Source organism: Lygodium microphyllum, chromosome 5, assembly GCF_053477565.2.
Source record: "Lygodium microphyllum isolate KBCC chromosome 5, Lygodium_microphyllum_v1.1.10, whole genome shotgun sequence".
Classification (NCBI taxonomy): domain Eukaryota; kingdom Viridiplantae; phylum Streptophyta; class Polypodiopsida; order Schizaeales; family Lygodiaceae; genus Lygodium; species Lygodium microphyllum.
The window spans coordinates 56,297,932-56,317,176 of NC_141139.1; the positions used below are offsets into that span (position 1 = coordinate 56,297,932).

A 19,245-nucleotide genomic window follows, 5' to 3' on the forward strand; every position below is an offset into this window, starting at 1 on the left:
ACATAAAGGTGTTGTTTTGCAACCTCTATGTGATGTAATGGAAGCCTAAGCATTCATTGGAAGTTATTACACTATTAGATTCTATGCCAGTAGAGGTGTTGTGTGTTTGACTACAATTTGAGTTCTGCTAAAAGCTAATTGCCAAGAGAGGAGATGCGTTAAAGGCTAAGTTCCTAAAGCATTTTACAAGATCTGAGAGGGCATATGGTCAGGAGTTTCTCTAGCTTTCCTTCTTTCATTACATAGGTACTAGATCCTACCTTACCATACCTTCTTGTGACAAGACCCCACATATTTTCAACCATCATGTGCACAACCCTCCTTTCCCATGGTTAATCACCCCATTACTTTTGTGCAAGGGTATTCTAAACTAGATATCGATGAGTTTAAGGCTAATATTTCTACCGCATCTTAATATTACTCAGCCCACCATGACCAATTCGAGAGAAGTTAACATCAAGAGTAGGAAAGAGAACTAGTAGAATAGGTGGGGGTCCTTTGTAACTTTTGGATTTGGTGTAACATTGGGGGCAACATGATGATGTGGAGATATCTTTTATCTTGTTTCTCTTTGTGCTTGTCAATTCTCCCAACAAATCTTGAAACTTTGAGCTTCGCCTTTGGTGCTAACCACTATAAAGATTATCAAGTCTTCTTCTGATCTTCAATATATTCTTGCTCTCTCTCTTTGTTCCCTACCCCTATCTCTCTTGACCTCCATCTATCTCTCTCAACCTCCATCTATCTCTCTCTTACTCCTCTCTCTCTCTCTCTCTCTCTCTCTCTCTCTCTCTCTCTTAATGATAACCATTCTTTGAGAAACAAGCTTTAGACCAAGGGCTTAGGTTACTATATAGCCTTTTGACTATTAGTTTTTCTACTTATGTGTTTTATCCCAATCTATCTATCATAAGCTCCTCATCTATCATAAGCTCCTCATCTATCCATAGAACTAGTTCATGTATAATAAGGGTGATAATAACAAATGCTAGTTTTCATCCTTGACTATTATTTATTTGCCCATGATATCTTCATTCAATCAAAGAGTAATGATGGTGATTAGTTTGAGTCCTAAATGACAATGATGCTATACTCAGTGATGAGTTTGAAGACCAGTTTGTGGATGTTATTGAATGAGGATCACCTCCAAGGAGTTTGTTGGTGATGATGATGATGAGAGTGACATGCACTTCATGAAGAATGATGTTTAGTGGTAGTTGTTCATTGTGAGAATGACTAATTTTATGTTCTTCAACCTCTCCTTTGATTTTTTCACTTTTTAGGCCCCGATTCATGTGCAAAGATTTGCATTTTTGGGCTTAGGACATTATAAAATGCATATTTTCTGGGACTTGTAAAGCATTTTGAGTGGATGCATATGCTGCTTGTGTAGAAAATGAAATATCAAGTCTCAAATGTTGTCCATTTTACAAAGTGACCAAGGTGTAAGATATGGGGCATTTTAATCCTAAAAGAAAATTGGAATACAAAGGAAAGTTTTAAAGTAGTGGAGAAGTGTCCACTTAGCATATTTTCATCTATCATGCATGTTTGAGATACAATTTCACATCAAAACACCTTAATCAAGTGGAAATGTGGTGTAGGCAATGACAAAGATCCAAATTTGACCAAGATTTGAAGGGGTGTGGACCAAATTTAAGGGGGCATGGGCAAAAAGGCAAAGATTACATGTCGTTTTGACTATACAAATAATAAAATATGCAAGAGATCAGGGGTTTAAAAAACATGCCATATTGCTTATGGTTTTGTTATTACTGCTATGCATCTTCTTCACTTACATATTTGACATTATAAATAGAATGTATTCATTAAGTGCTTTGCATTGATACCAATCTTACTTGCTAAAAATGAGAATTTCTTGTGTTGCAAATTTAGTATTTCTCTCTCCTCAATGAAATGAATAAAACTATCTAACTTCTTTGTGATTGCTAGTTTTTTCTAGTTTTTTTTAAAAGTCATTTCTTGATCAATTTTTTAAAAAATATCATAAATTATTTTAAAAATATAAAAATAAAAATAATTAGAGAAAATTTAGGGACGTAATCCTAAATACATAAAAACATCAAATCACACCTAAAATCAAAATGGTAGTTCAATAACACGTGGATAGCCTCAATGTTATCTATCATATCCTACTTAAATGGAAACAAATCTGATTTTATATGCTAAAAGGACTGATTTTACGATGCATCTTTATGGTTAAGATGATTATATATTTTTTTTTAGCCCTAACGTAGTATGAGACTTGAAAACTTGGTACCTTAGGGGTGTGTTACATCACCACATCTTTTAGGTTGTGTGCATGTGAAAGGGAAAGGGTTGATTGTTGCATTTGTACATAGACTTCTCATTAATTATTATCGTACACATCATGCATTCAAGCATTCCTTTGCATATCCCAAGGCATAGTAATTGTTTTAACTTTGGACGATGTGAATGAGGAAGTACAAGCTATTCTAAGTTCATGGGTCCAACAAGATATAAGTGAGGCTAAGTGGAGTGAAATTGGTATGTTGTGTGATGGTGAAATCCCTAACTAGCTAAGGATCTTGTAATGTGTCCGCTAGTATCATCCAGGACACGTCTTAGCAGTCCATCGGAAAGGATGTCTAGAAAACTCCGCCCGGCACTCCCATGGAATGTTACGGATTTTGCGATCTAGGTCTTCCTGCCTCTGCCATGTAGCGGAAGTATCCTGGCCGTTCCCACTTAGGATCGACCGGAATTAGGGTTTTCCTGATTGGCCATTAGCTAACAGCAACTATCGTCAGACCCGAGCAAACTACTTTACGTAGAAACGCCAGGTCCGAAGCGGATTCACGCTGCACTTGGTTGAAGGAGAATGGGAAACGAGAGGGATGCAAGGCTCAACCTCTCTGCCATAAGGCATAGTCCCATTCCGTTCCCCTAAAACAACGTAAATCGGGTAAGACGTAACTCTAGGTCCTCGCTCTCGTTATTCGTTTTGATGATGATGATCATCCCGCTGTTCTTCGAGATTTTTGAGAAAAGATCCCGGCTAACCAGGACCACCCAACCGTAGGACGGACCCATGGCCCATCCTCCGCACTTTCCTCGGTTTATTTTAGTTATGTAATTATCTAACACATTAATTTGACATATAACAATCAGCTTCTTTAATTAATCCTGTTAAGCACTGGTTCCTTCACGTAATCTTATCACGTGACATAGAAAAACAATATCAAGCAAGTTCTTTTTTCTAACATTTCATCATTTTATCATTGAAATATAAGAAGTTCCACCCGTAGGCTTGTCCATAATTTGCCGAGGGCTATCCAGTAATCCCCAGGGATCACTATTCCAAGCTTCCGCCTGTAAACTAGTATGCGGGCCTCGAGATCCAATCCCAAGTCACGTTAGCCTCTTGTGTAGGACCCGGAAGGCGAGGGATTTACGACCAGAGCCCCCCCTGGCACCCAAGCGTCCTCCTACTCCAAGTAGAGCTCAATGGAGAGACCTCTCGCGGCGGGTTCGGTCCACGTACCCGACGCGGTGAACAACCCCCTTGGTTAGGGTTAGGCAGGTAGTCGGGGGTAACTGAAACTGCCTCTTCCTTCAGCCTTTAACCTGAAGTATAGGTACTCATTTAATTTGTAATTCATAATTCAAACAGAGCCCTAAAATCTCTATCAAGCACAAACATTTTCATTAATCAACCGTGCTGTTTGGCAAACTGCTAAGGAAGTGTTCTTTCCTTTTGAGTGTATCAGCACTCGTTCCCAAGGTGTCTTGTAAATTGGCAAGATCCTTTACATTCTGGTGTAGGGCGTACCTTATTAACCCAACTTGGTCAACCCTAAAGTTCCTTAGATATGCTAGTTTCCGGTTTAGAACTTTCCTTATTTAGAAGGATATCCAAAAATACGTCATTTTGCAAGATAACTTGCGTAGGGATCTGCCATCCTTATTGAGGGTTTCTTTTTTTCCCTTTCTCCTTGTGAATCAATTATAAGACTAAATGATTTCGTACTTGCTGCGCAAGTCCTGCGTTGGAATATTTCTATGTTTAGATTGGTTTGGATATCTTTTGGAAGGTAATATTAATCGTCTTGTCACAGTTTTGCTATCCTTGTGACAATTTACTTTTCAGTCAATACAGTTCAATTTAAACTTCCTTTTTCCTTGCAGATGAACTCATGCCAAATAACAAACATTTCCCTTGCTAAGATGTGCAATTAGCAATGATAACTTCCTAGTAATTTGAGCAAGGAAAGAAACCTTTCATGAATTTAATCATTTACAATGATTCGTTGCGAAAGGAATAAGACTAATGGTGCAAGATATAATTTCTATACCTTTAGGATTTAACTAAAATATACTACTATAGTAAATGGATAATCTTGCTTGTAATTTATAATGCTTGATGCAATTCGAAGGAAACTAAGTTCTATACATTATCATTCATTCAAATAAGCTAAACTCCTTCATTACCAATAACTCAGACAAATATATCCTATCCCTAACAATTTCTCTTTGCATGATCGACTTAAAACCGAATTAAAGCCAAGAAGAAAAACCTGGTTTTGGGGTGAGATATCCACATGGATACCGGGAGATGACCCTCTCGCGGCTACGCCTTGGACTTTGTTAGGAGGCATCGCAATTGTAGTTTTTCAAATGTGGAAGTAGCTCTACAACTCCTCCTAGGAATTCCATCGTTGCTTCCTTGCACTGCTTGTCGATAGTAGTTTTTGGAAGGCTCCCTCCTTGGAAGTCAGGGAAATTCGAAAGGGTGTTTCAGAGTCTTCTACGATTAAGACCCATTGAAGCCATGGGGAAGGCTTAATGGTCTTTTAATGACTCGCTCAAACGAGGAACGAAAATGGATGGAAAAAACACAAGGTGCAGGAGAGAACTTCTAAAGGGATATAGTAACCGTAAAGGTTATAAATAAGGTCGAAGGACCCTTAAGTCAAACTTAAAAGGGGGTTTCAATAGGCCACAAGGGGAGGGCTAGGGAAGGTATAAATACAGAGGAAAGAGGGGTGGTTCCAAAGAAAAGGGATAGGGGTTTAAGGGATTAACATGGGGGTGTGGTTCCAAGGAAAAGGATAGGGGTTTAAGGGATTAACACGGAGGTGTGGTTCCAAGGAAAAGGGGGCTTGAGGATTTATAGAATATGAAAAAGGGGCTTAAGGAAAGGGGCTATGTGACTTTTAAAAGCACGAGGGGGGGGGAAGAGGAGTAATAATAGGACCTCTAAGCCCACTCTTTATTGTGGAAAAAGGGGCTTATGATCCTTTAAACACGAGGGGGGGGGGAGGGGGAGATGGTAGTTTTGAGGCCAAGGGAATGGGAGCTAAGGGAATTTTAAAACGGGGGGGGAGGAGAACAAAGGGTATGAAAGGGGGCTTCCTAAGGGTTTTGGAAGCTTCCCAAGAAGCTTCCAAAGCTTCTGGAGGGTGAATTCGCCACGTGGAAGAAAAGGGGATGTTTGATGGCGGCAGCTTGCGATCTAGGCGACAATTGGCGACGTGTTGACGGCCAGGGCAAACTTCACTTCGAGCTGCTGGCGGCATAAATACGGGCAGGGGGTCAAACTGCTGCGGCAGCTCAGAGGTGACTGCTGGCGTGTCTCGTTTCCCAGCGTCCATCTTAGCTCCTCCCTCTCTCCTTCACGACCACCCTCTCTCTCTACTTCACGGCAGTGACAGCATCTTCTCTTGTTCCATGGCATTTATAGCTAAGGGAGGAAATTCTTCCCGCCCCCACGTGGCCATAGTGCATGGCCTCCTTCCAGAGCAAGCTCCAGCAAGGAGCTTGCTCACCCCTTGCTATTCCCTTCTCCTCCAGCATGACAGTCGGCTGGAGGAGAGAGGGAATATTAAAAAAAATTGTCATTAATCATCCTCATGACTTATCCTTTTGGCCTCCCCTTCTAGAGGTGGTTCATGCGTGTGTTTTTTTAGCAAATCGGAATATTACATTCTCTCCCCCTTGGAGGAATCAAGATGTCCTCATCTCGGGATAAATTGGGGATATTGATGGTTGAGAGAGCTTTCATCTATCCATGTGGCATCCTCTTCGGGATAATCTTTCCACTAGACGAGGCATTCTCTCAGGGTTCTAGATCTTAATTGTCTCTCCCTAACATCTAAGATCCTATCCGGCCTTAGTTCAAGGACTCCTTGACTAGGCATTACAATTTGTTGATCATCAAGTACATGACTAGGGTTGGGTACATATTTTCTCAATAGGCTGATATGGAATAGATTGTGAACCTTTAGGTTCTCAGGGAGTTGCAATCTATAAGAATTGGGTCCTAGGCGTCGCTTGTATGTCTTGTCTTATTGACTTTATTTGATCATCCATGTCTTCCAACATCTGTCTTCACGCTTCAACTCTTAGGGTTGGATCAAAAAAGTTTAGGGGACTTCGACAATCATGACCACACAATTCCTGGAAAGGAATCATCAGAATGCTCTGCTGGTAAGAAGCATTGTAGGCAAATTCAACTAATGGCAAGTATTGAATCCACCTCTTCGGCTCTCGACAGCAGTATGCCCTAAGCATATCCTCGATGATTTGATTTACTCGCTCTGTTTGGCCATCCGTTTAGGGATGGTAAGCGGTGCTAAAATAGAGTTGAGTCCCAATAGCTTCAAAGATAGCTCTCCAAAAGTGTGATGTGAAGAGAGAATCTCGATCACTAATGATTCTTCTAGGTAACCCATGTAGCTTGAATATCTCCTTGATAAAAAATCTTGCAATGTCGGAGGTTTTATAGTTTGTCTTTACTGGAATCAGGTGTGCAACCTTGGTAAGCATGTCAACCACAACCATAATGGAATTGTATCCTCCTTGGACTTGGGGTAGGCCCACAACAAAATCCATACTGATGAATTCCCATTTCATTTGGGGAATGTCAAGCGGTTGCAGTTTCCCTGGCATCATGATATGTTCGGCTTTGATACGTTGGCAAGACAAACACTCAGTGACATATTTGAGAACGTCACCTTTAAGCCTCTCCCAATGGTAGCTCTTCCTAACTGCAATAAGAGTTTTAGCATAGCCAGGATGTCCTGCGAAAGGAGAATCATGAGCTTCCCATAATATCTTCTGCTTAAGTGACTGGCTTGCTGGTATACACAGCCTTGTTCTGTAGAAGACAAGTCCATTATCAATGGAAAATTCCTGATACTTAGCTTGCAACTTCTGATTTTGCTCCTTGGTAGATATTTCCTTTATCATTGTTTGGTAGGCCAAATCATGGAATGCTTCCTCTCTAGCTAGTTCAAGTATAGGGTTGTTTGGCATAGATACTTTTGTAGCCAGAGATTTGGCCGTTGATGGATTCTGCAAGATTAGGGAATTAGGAATGCCTTGCGACTGAGTGCATCAGCAACTACATTCTCCTTCCCTGGTCGGTACTTGATTTCAAAATCATATTCCTCCAATACTTCAATCCACCGACGTTGCCTCATGTTGAGCTCGTTCTGGGTAAAAATCCATTTGAGACTCTTATGATCGGTTACTAGAGTAAACTTGTTACCCAACAGGTAGTGTCTCCAAAGCTTTAGAGCATGGATGACAGCTAGTAATTCCAGATCATGCGTGGCATAATTCTTTTCATGACTCTTCAATTTCCTTGAAGAGTATGCTACTGGATGACCTTCCTGCATAAGTACACACCCCAAGGCAAGAATGCTAACATCAGTTACTACCTCGAACTCCTTATTGAAGTCAGGAAGTTTTAGAATAGGTGCTGATACCAAACTTTGCTTCAATTTGTCGAAGCTATTTTGTTCGGAAGTTGACCATGTAATGGAAGTCTGCTTCTTTACTAAGTCTGTAAGAGGTGCTGCAATCAAAGCATAGTTTTTTATGAAGACCCTATACCATCCTGTCAATCCAAGAAAGCTACGTATCTCTTTGACGGATACTGGTATTGGCCATTCAAGCACATCTCTGACCTTGGCTAGGTCTACTGATATTCCTTCTGATGATACTATGAATCCCAGATATTCAATCTGACGCTTGAAGAATGCACACTTCTTCATTTTTGCATACAGCTTATGAGACCTCATTGTCTCAAGGACAATCCGAAGTTGAGGTTCATGATTTTCTTCCTGTTTAGAATAGACTAAAGTGTCATCAAAGAAGACAAGCACGAAATCATCAAGATATGGTCTAAAGATATCTTACATTAATCTATTGAAGGTGGCAGGTGCATTTGTAAGCCCGAATGACATAACCAGGAACTCAAAGTGCCCATATCTTGTATTGAAGGCCGTCTTTGGAATATCTTCTTCCTTGATCCTTATCTGATAGTAACCTGACCTGAGATCAATCTTGGAGAAGATCTTTGCACCTTGAAGACGATCAAGAAGCTCATCTATTCTAGGAATAGGATACTTGTTCTTGACTGTTGATTGATTCAACCCTCGGTAATCAATACATAGTCGAAGTGTCCCATATTTCTTTTTCTGGAATAGTACTGGAGCTCCCCACGGTGAGTTGCTAGGCCAGATGTAACCCTGATCTAACAGTTGCTTGAGTTGTTCCTTCAACTCAATCGCTTCCGGTATGGACATTCTATAAGGTCTTTTTGCAATTTGTGCAGCTCCAAGCACTAGCCTAATCTCATGATCTACTTCTCTTTGAGGCATAAGTTCAATCAATTCCTCAGGGAATACGTCAGCGTATTCCTTTAGCCAAGAAGGTCCTTCATGAGACTCTTGCTTTTGATCTAACTTAATGAGTTTGATCAGGTAAACGGGTAATCCTTTTTTGACTCCTTTTATGATTCGAGATACTTTGGCTAATTGGATTCTTGGCACTCCTGCCTCACCTTGAGTTGTGACAAATTCCCTTTCAGAGTTTCGAAAGGAAACTTGACCCTTTCCACAGTGGATGTGGGCATCGTTGGGCTTAAGCCAATCCATCCCGAGTAGACACTCATGGATACCTAAATTCATGACTCTGAATTTGACTGAAGTCTTCTTTCCTCCCAGAAAGAATTCCACCTTAGCAGTTTTCCTGGTACAAGTTACCTCACGACCGTTTGCCAACTCCACAAGCAGGGTAGGTGCTTCTACTGTGGTTATTCCTAAGCTTTTTGCACATGCTGGTGAGATAAAGGAATGTGTACTGCCACAATCAATCAAGGTTTTGAAACCTTTACCTTGATAGTCTGATGGTGTCTGAATCACTGAGAACTGGCGATTCAGCCCTTTCTTGTGTAAAGCGGCATGGACTGTCGCTTTTTCGAATTCAGCTTCCATAGTCGGATCTTTCTCTTCTTCTTCTTCGCATATTTGCCTATTGGCAATGCAAGCGGTTCTTTCTCTTCCACGGGTAACGGCTCCTTGACCGCGGCCTGCACCTTGGAAAGGCGTTTGACGATGTCCCCAGCTAAGCTTGGGGCATTGCCTCTTGAAGTGACCAGGTTCGTTGCAGTGGAAACAACAGAGGTTTTTTGCCATTACTTTGAGTAGGAACAAAGTTATTGACGTTATTTGTCCTTGCTTTCTTCCTTTGTCCCTGATTATGACCTTGAACTCTCTTCATTTGAGGTCTGAATGCTCCTCTGTTCGGGTCACTATAGGACCAAGTTTTGTTACCCCTTGGTCTAGCTTGCACCTCCTGAATTATAGGCGCCGCTCGAATGAGTGCATCCTGAAGATATGATGGAGGCATAGATTCAAGACGGGTATTTACGGGTGGATTTAAGCCCGCACAAAATTTGGACACCTGCTGCGTCATGTCCATCTGTGGCGCATACTTTAAAAGTGAGACGAATTTAGAGTAGTATGCGCCAAGAGTGAGTCCTAGCTGTTTTAGCTCATAGAACTCATTCATTTTCTGTGTACGATATGCAGGTGGTAAATATCTTCCCTGCACGGCTTTCTTCAACTTCTCCCAGGTAACGGACCCCTCTGAAATCCCTTGATCCCTACACCATTGCTTCCACCAAAGTCTGGCTTCGCCGATGAGCTTTAACTTGACGAGCATGGCCTGATTGGTAGGTGCAGTACCAACTGCTTCAAAGTAATCCTCCATGGATTCAATCCAAATTTCAGCATCAGCCTGGACGAATCTGCCTCTCCCGTCAAACTCGGGTGGGTTTATCTGCTTGAGGAGGAACTTCTTCTCCTAGGTCACAACAGTACTTGATGTAGGAGGCGAATTTGGAACCTGTACCTGGGGTTGTGCATCGATAAAAGTTTTCTTAACGTTATTATATGATAATCGACGTTATCTTATCTTTCATTTTTAGTTCAGCTATCTCATAAACAATGTAGCTACTTAACTTTTTAACAACTCTTATGCACAGTCAGATATTGATAAAAAGAAGTCTTTATTTGTATTTACATAGGCATAGCCTTTTTTAATACAACGTTTCGTGTGATGATAGTCCAATCATTACATTCAGTTTGGGGAGAACAACGTTGTATTGCATTTGTCTACAGGAACTGTGTAATAGTAGGGTTTTGGGTCATGGATCTTTAGGAATCGATAATTCATTGGAAGTTCAGGATACCCTTTCCATTGGAATCCATATTTCTCATGCCGGCCCAACACTTTAATCCTGTCGGCTAGGATTACACGGGTTACTTCCTCATATACATATGAGTTCATTTCAACCCTCCGACCTTGAATATGTAAAGTCGAATTTACGTGAGCTTCCACAAAAATAAACAGCTTCACGACTTTCAAGTCTTCCAACCACTTGATCCTTTTTAGGTTGGTCTGTAGATAAGCAAACTAGTGGGTGGCTATATAGTAGATTCCTAAAGACCCCATCCATCTTTGTTCTATGTATAAAGGTGATGGATTATAAATTTTCTCCAGGATGTTCATCATCCCAATTCTTTGTCTATAAAGGGGAGAATGCATTGCAGTCATAAACATGACCCGAAATACCAAAAATTTGTTCCATGCTTCATAACTTTGCAAGACAGCATTGAAAGTAAGGAAATGTTTGGACAACAGTAATTTCTTTACTTCATTTAATTGAGATTTTATAAAAGCAATTATGTTATTGGTCGGCTCTGATACCAACTGTAACGTGTCCGCTAGTATCATCCAGGACACGTCTTAGCAGTCCATCGAAAAGGATGTCTAGAAAACTCCGCTCGGCACTCCCATGGAATGTTAAGGGTTTTGCGATCTAGGTCTTCCCGCGTCTGCCACGTAGCGGAAGTATCCTGGCCGTTCCCACTTAGGATCCACCGGAATTAGGGTTTTTCTGATTGGCCATTAGCTAACAGCAACTAGCGTCAGACCCGAGCGAACTACTTTACACAGAAATGCCAGGTCCGAAGCGGATTCACGCTGCACTTGGTTCAAGGAGAATGGAAAATGAGAGGGATGTAAGGCTCAACCTCTCTGCCATAAGGCATAGTTCCATTCCGTTCCTCTAAAATAGCGTAAATCGGGTAAGACGTAACTCTAGGTCCTCGCTCTCGTTATTCGTTTTGATGATGATGATCATCCCGCTGTTCTTCGAGATTTTTGAGAAAAGTTCCCGGCTAACTGGGACTACCCAACTGTAGGACAGACCCATGGCCCATCCTCCGCACTTTCCTCAGTTTGTTTTAGTTATGTAATTATCTAACACATTAATTTGACATATAACAATCAGCTTCTTTAATTAATCCTATTAAGCACTGGTTCCTTCACGTAATCTTATCACGTGACATAGAAAAACAATATCAAGTAAGTTCTTTTTTTAACATTTTATCATTGAAATACAAGAAGTTCCGCCCGTAGGATTGTCCATAATCCACCGAGGACTATCCAGTAACCCCCAGGGATCACTATTCCAAGCTTCCGCTCGTAAACTAGTATGCGGGCCTCGAGATCTAATCCCGAGTCACATTAGCCTCTTGTGCAGGGCCTAGAAGGCGAGGGATTTACGGCCAGAGCCCTCCCTGGCACCCAAGTGTCCTCCTACTCCAAGTAGAGCTCAATGGAGAGACCTCTCGCGGCGGGTTCGGTCCACGTACCCAGCGTGGTGAACAATCCCCTTGGTTAGGGTTAGGCAGGTAGTCGGGGGTAACTGAAACTGCCTCTTCCTTCAGCCTTTAACCTGAAGTATAGGTACTCATTTAATTTGTAATTCATAATTCAAACAGAGCCCTAAAATCTCTAGCAAGCACAAACATTTTCATTAATCAACCGTGTTGTTTGGCAAACTGCTAAGGAAGTGTTCTTTCCTTTTGAGTGTATCAGCACTCGTTCCCAAGGTGTCTTGTAAATTGGCAAGATTCTTTACATTCCGGTGTAGGGCGTACCTTATTAACCCAACTTGGTCAACCCTAAAGTTCCTTAGATATGCTAGTTTTCGGTTTAGAACTTTCCTTATTTAGAAGGATATCCAAAAATACGTCCTTTTGCAAGATAACTTGCGTAGGGATCTGCCATCCTTATTGAGGGTTTTTTTTTCCCTTTCTCCTTGTGAATCAATTACAAGACTAAATGATTTCGTACTTGCTGCGCAAGTCGTGCAATGGAATAATCCGTTTTAGATCCTTTAAGCTGACGTATGTCGGGCCTAGGGTTTCTTTTTAAGGATCTCGGGGAAGCCTTAGTTCTTTATCTTTACGAATTTTTCTGACCCTACAATAAGGAAAGTAGTCAAGTGCTTAGAGTATGAATATTTCTATGTTTAGATTGGTTTGGATATCTTTTGGAAGGTAATATTAATCGTCTTGTCACAGTTTTGCTATCCTTGTGACAATTTACTTTTCAGTCAATATAGTTCAATTTAAACTTCCTTTTTCCTTGCAGATGAACTCATGCCAAATAACAAACATTTCCCTTGCTAAGATGTGCAATTAGCAATGATAACTTCCAAGTAATTTGAGCAAGGAAAGAAACCTTTCATGAATTTAATCATTTACAATGATTCGTTGCGAAAGGAATAAGACTAATGGTGCAAGATATAATTTCTATACCTTTAGGATTTAACTAAAATATACTACTATAGTAAATGGATAATCTTGCTCGTAATTTATAATGCTTGATGCAATTCGAAGGAAACTAGGTTCTATACATTATCATTCATTCAAATAAGCTAAACTCCTTCATTACCAATAACTCGGACAAATATATCCTATCCCTAACAATTTCTCTTTGCATGATCGACTTAAAACCGAATTAAAGCCAAGAAGAAAAACCTAGTTTTGGGGTGAGATATCCACATGGATACCGGGAGATGACCCTCTCGCGGCTACGCCTTGGACTTTGTTAGGAGGCATCGCAATTGTAGTTTTTCGAACGTGGAAGCAGCTCTACAACTCCTCCTAGGAATTCCACCGTCGCTTCCTTGCACCGCTTGTCGATAGTAGTTTTTGGAAGGCTCCCTCCTTGGAAGTCAGGGAAATTCGAAAGGGTGTTTCAGAGTCTTCTACGATTAAGACCCATTAAAGCCATGGGGAAGGCTTAATGGTCTTTTAATGACTTGCTTAAACAAGGAACGAAAATGGATGGAAAAAACACAAGGTGCAGGAGAGAACTTCTAAGGGGATATAGTAACCGTAAAGGTTATAAATAAGGTCGAAGGACCCTTAAGTCAAACTTAAAAGGGGGTTTCAATAGGCCACAACGGAGGGCTAGGGAAGATATAAATACGGAGGAAAGAGGGGTGGTTCCAAAGAAAAGGGATAGGGATTTACGAGATTAACATGGGGGTGTGGTTCCAAGGAAAAGGGATAGGGGTTTAAGGGATTAACACGGGGGTGTGGTTCCAAGGAAAAGGGGGCTTGAGGATTTATAAAATATGAAAAAGAGGCTTAAGGAAAGGGGCTATGTGACTTTTAAAAGCACGGGGGGGGGGGGGGGGGGGGGGGGGGGGGGAAGAGGAGTAATAATAGGACCTCTAAGCCCACTCTTTATTGTGGAAAAAGGGGCTTATGATCCTTTAAACACGAGGGGGGGGGGGAGGGGGAGATGGTGGTTTTGAGGCCAAGGGAATGGGAGCTAAGGGGATTTTAAAACCGGGGGGGGGGGGGAGAACAAAGGGTATGAAAGGGGGCTTCCTAAGGGTTTTGGAAGCTTCCCAAGAAGCTTCCAAATCTTCTGGAGGGTGAATTCGCCATGTGGAAGAAAAGGGGATGTTTGATGGCGGCAGCTTGCGATCCAGGCGACAGTTGGTGACGTGTTGACGTTCAGGGCAGACTGCACTTCGAGCTGCTGGCGGCGTGAATACGGGCAGGGGGTCGGACTGCTGCGACAGCTCAGAGGTGACTGCTAGCGTGTCTCGTTTCCCAGCGTCCAGCTTAGCTCCTCCCTCTCTCCTTCACAACCACCCTCTCTCTCTACTTCACGGCGGTGACAGCGTCTTCTCTTGTTCCATGGCATTTATAGCTGAGGGATGGAATTCTTCCCACCCCCACGCGGCCATAGTGCATGGCCTCCTTCCTTCAGCAAGCTCCAGCAAGGAGCTTGCTCACCCCTTGCTATTCCTTTCTCCTCCAGCATGACAGTCGGCTGGAGGAGAGAGGGAATATTAAGAAAATTTGTCATTAATCATCCTCATGACTTATCCTTTTGGCCTCCCCTTCTAGAGGTGGTTCACGCGTGTGTTTTTTTAGCAAATCGGAATATTACAGATCTCTCATGATAAGAGGCCACAACATTCCATCAGAGAAACCTAAGTGATGTTAATGTAGTGCATTAAACACCATTATATGGTGATACCTCCTACTTGGAGTTCAAGGGTAAGCAATTAGGAAATGGACTACAACACAATCTCGGGTAAGTTACTCATGAATATATGTGTGCATCATGTGGGTTCAAAATAAGGTATTTTCAAAATACTATTCCTATATATTTTTTACATATAAAAGGGTGTAATATAAAGGGGTTACATTTTGTTTAGAAAAAATTCACAGGTAAGGATATTTACAAATAGGCCTTGATGCACCTGATATAGAGGATATACATATGGTAACTTCCCCAAGAACACAATATTTTAGTCTCCTGAGCGGCCTGTCCAACATTTTTCTTGTCCCTCATGGTCATAGATCTATGTGTGGGATAGCTATTTGAGGCCTGATAATGAGCTTAGGATGAGAGAGCCACTATCAACCCCATTTTAGGTTTCGAAACTTCCGACAACCAACTTACTATACAGCACATTATCTAGAAATGGTGAGACAAAATAATTTCCAAAATAAAGGTATAACAAAGAAATCCTAATCAATGGGAACATCAACATTGAGAAAACTAACATAGCCATTGAGAACTTGCTATTCTGGGTTCCAAAATCAAGCCATGCAAGCTCAATTATGCTAGGTAAGCCTTATTAATTAGATAGGGTTTATCTAAGAGGGAGGGAATAATGATAGGGAGCATTGGACTATTGTCCTTAGAGGAGATTAAGGCTCGATTCAAATGCAAACATGTGGTGAAGCTCTCAAAGACAAGACAATAGGCCTCATGGACAAGAAATAATGGATGTTTGAAGAGAAGAGAAGTCAATTCATGAAAGCTCTCTTGAAGGCTCCTTCAACATCATCATCATGTTTCACTTGATTAGGATCTCAATAGATCACATATGGCTGACATTGCCAGTTATTATTGTAGCATCATCATTCATCAACTTTACTTGGCTCTTGAAGCTCACCATTTGAGCTTGTAGGGAACGGATATACCTTATGACCTCATTGGAGTTGAGACATGAGAAGCATAAGGGCCAATCCATTTTCTCTTAGCTTCTTTTTAATAGCCCTTCTAGCTACACTCTTAGGTTTAACCAAATTAGTAGCTACTCCCTTCCTCACCAATTTGTGGCTAGTCACATCATACTCAAACATAAGATGTCATCAAATCAGTGGTTGAATGCAGCTGCAAAGTTACCTACATGTTGCTACTCTTATTCATTCTAGCTTGATGAGCACTCAATTATATTGGTGCGTTAATGCTGAGCCAAATCATTAATGCAATGGTAAGAGCTTACGCTTCGGATACGATTAAACCATCATTCTCGAACATGCATTTAGAAGATAACCTCGAATTACTTGTGGGTATTCATACATGCCATTTCGAGAATGGAAATCAAGTAGTCATGACATACATGCATGATCGAGATTCGGCAGAAGTAGGTTTTATTCTAGATTGAGAATCGAGATGATATTCAGGGGCAAAAGGTGATGGTGAAGCGCCCCCCCGTGGACGTTTTGCGGACGGCGTTGTTGTCTTTGGACCAGCTGTAGGCATCCGGGCAGGAGGCGTCGACGTTCTTGACGTAGCTAGTGTTGGGGTCGTCGCGGTTGGGGCTCACGCATCTGCTGCCTCTGACGTCCTCGGAGGGGCAGATGGACGCCGCGGCGCTGCAGGAGACGCTCGCCCCGTTGCCTGAGATGCTCAGCCCCACGTTGAGCATGAAGCCGTCCACGGCGCTCACGTCGTAGAAATCGCTGCCCACAGGTTTGTCGATGGTGAACTCGGCCAGGAGGCTCGGCGTGCCCGTCCCGAAGTTGCCCGACCAGCCATCGGGTGGGCTCAGGGACTTGGAGGCGCCGGGCGCCAGGGAGAAGCCTGTGGTTCCGATGGACGGACCCCCGGCGTTCTCGCGCACTTGCACGTCCAGGGTATTGCGGCAATGGTTTACCACCTTGAAGGAAGTGGCGGACACGGCCACATGATATAACCCCGTACTGCTCCTAGTACTCGTGCAGAGTACCATTGTCGTGACGACCATCCAATTATAGCATGTAAGTAATCCGAGTAGTGACGACGGCCTGCAGCAGCTGCAGCTTGCACCAGCGGCCATAGTATATTTTCTTGATAATAGTTCGTAATATTACTGAATTCGCTGATCGATCTTTCTGATATTGCGGCCTATATATTATGCAAAAGCGGCAGTACTACTCTAGTCTCTGAGGGAAGACTATAGTCTGGTCTGTATCGAGGTCTTGATTGGACTTTATATAGAAGGATGATCACCGCCTCTAATCATCGTTAGTATCCCATTAATCTTCCAAGCAAAACTACTTCCGGGGGGCGTTCAAATTCAACCACCTTCGGGAACCGTCGATCTGTCGATTAATTCATGACTCCTCCTCGGAAGAGAAGGCTTAAATTCATCGGAAGACGGGGACAATTTTGTCGCTAACACTACACCTGAACTAAATGCCCTTCTTCAATGGAGTTTAACGATTTAACTAAGCTATTACTTCCATACGACTTTCTCACGTTACATACAGAGTGTAAGTCAAATCTCAGTGAAGTCAAATCTGATATAATGATGACTAATATACTGCCTTTATGTAAGTTTTCTCACTTCAATCAAGGGTTGCTTGTAAGCATTCCAATTTAACTCAAGTTTTAAAGACATACGAAGAGAGTTTTGGATTTCATAAGTTTTGTCAATCAAATCATGAAGTGCTTCTATAACACTCTAACCAAAGTTTGGATATCATAAGTAGATATCATGTTCATTTTAAAGACAGCGAAAGAAATAAAACTATACTATAAGGGATTACCCCGTAGAGGACCTCGCAAATGCATTTCTTTTGATAGTAAAGAAAAGGTTACGACCACATCTAACATGGTGTAAGACCTTATCAAAAGAAACACAAGTTTACCCACACTTTTAATCGGTTGCCTTAACGCTATTTTCACGGTTATTAAAACATGAAGATGCATGCACTCGGACTCCAATTTTCACTGAGCTTTAACTTGATTATAAACATGCAATGTGTATCTAGAGACACTGTTTTGCAACGAATAGATCTCTAGGGTTGTCTTTTTTCTTTTTTGCCCCTTTTGTATCCCCAATGGATATTATTGGCATGAATCAAATCCACAAACTATAAAAGATTACGCACAATAACATAGTTGAGATTACAAAATATTGAAAGGCCAAACAGTAGTATTCTTTGTATTTATTAATATGCACATGAGAATAGATAGAGTTTTCGAAGTCAAATCTTGGTCTGTATACAACATATGGGTAACTCAAAGCTTCCAAACTGTGATCTAGATTATAAAGCACAAGTTTTATAGTCTAAGATAGTGTGTATCATCCACCATCGTAGCCCAAACCTTTTGATTCACTTATACTTACTTCCAAGTCTCCCTCTTTAGTGTCTTCTATCTTAACTTGTGGTCCATGCAACCACCTTAAGGAGAGTTCATGAGATTGCCTTGGGCCTCAACCTTAAGATTGCATTCCACACAAAATCTTATGTCATTTTAGACCTTCGAAAGAGAAAATCACTTCTCTCCTCACTTCTAGAGGACCATGTCTCTCTTCTTTCTTAGTGAGAGAATTACGTCTCTCCTCTTTCTTAATGAAAGAAAAGACCTTAAACCTTGACTTGTAAGGGAGAGGATGACCCCAAATGAATGCAATGCTCATTACACACAAGTAAACGTTTCCAGGCGTCCCCAAATGCACACATTAATACATGAATACAATGCCAATGCACTTCCTCTTCTTAGAACTTAATCCATCTTCATTCATGTGTAACTCCTTGGTTCTTATGTACACCCTTACACTTGGCAGGCACCTCTTTTCCCCTTCATAACTTGTATTGCATGTACCAGAGATCCCTGCTACAGTGCTGTGATCACCCCATTAAGTGATGCACTAGGAATACTTGTCTCTAAATGGTCTCATGGCCATGCTAGATCATCATCAACACTTAAAGAAAAGTGAGTCATTAATTTATTGACATAAATTTTTTAAATAGGGAATGCACAATAAGCAATCAATTTAGTGACATCCCTCTGGCTTTTAAACAGTTGATCTCAACTGTAGAGGGGATACATAGTCCTTAAGAAGATCTAGAAAGTCTTCTAGTTCTCTCTCAGTAATCAATTGAGCATTCAATTGGGGATAATTCTTAAACTTAACTAGATACTTCTGTAATACCTTGCCCGACCTTAGAGTATTGTCCTGATGGTGTAAAATTCTTTCAGGCACAAGGAACTCTTCTGTTTCTTCTATGTCAGGTAAATCTTCCTTGATTAGTTCCATTGGAGGTTCTCTTGTATGAAGAACGCTTCTCTTGTGTCCTTTGGATAGCAACTTTTACTTGAGTGAAAGTTGTATTAATGTCTCTAACAAACTCATCTGCTGTAAAGATCTTATTCTTTGTAAGAAGAATGGGTGGTAAATGAGGCTTACCATAGATGATCTCAAAGGGTGCCTTACCAATACTAGAGTGCACCGTATTATTGCATGCAAAATCTACAAAAGGAAATTACTTTTCCCGTTCTCTTTGATTATCAGAGACATAGGATTTT

At 41.4% G+C, this 19,245-nt stretch overlaps 1 protein-coding gene across 1 annotated transcript; it reads right to left on the bottom strand.

Annotated features, from left to right (window-relative positions):
• Nucleotides 1-15,981: 15,981 nt before the first annotated feature.
• Nucleotides 15,982-16,880, bottom strand: LOC148035848 (pathogenesis-related protein 5-like). Its single transcript, XM_087679018.1, has one exon. The coding sequence runs from the start codon at nt 16,763-16,765 to the stop codon at nt 16,127-16,129; it is 639 nt and encodes a 212-aa protein (XP_087535144.1). The 5' UTR covers nt 16,766-16,880; the 3' UTR covers nt 15,982-16,126.
• Between the last annotated feature and the right edge of the window lie 2,365 nt (nt 16,881-19,245).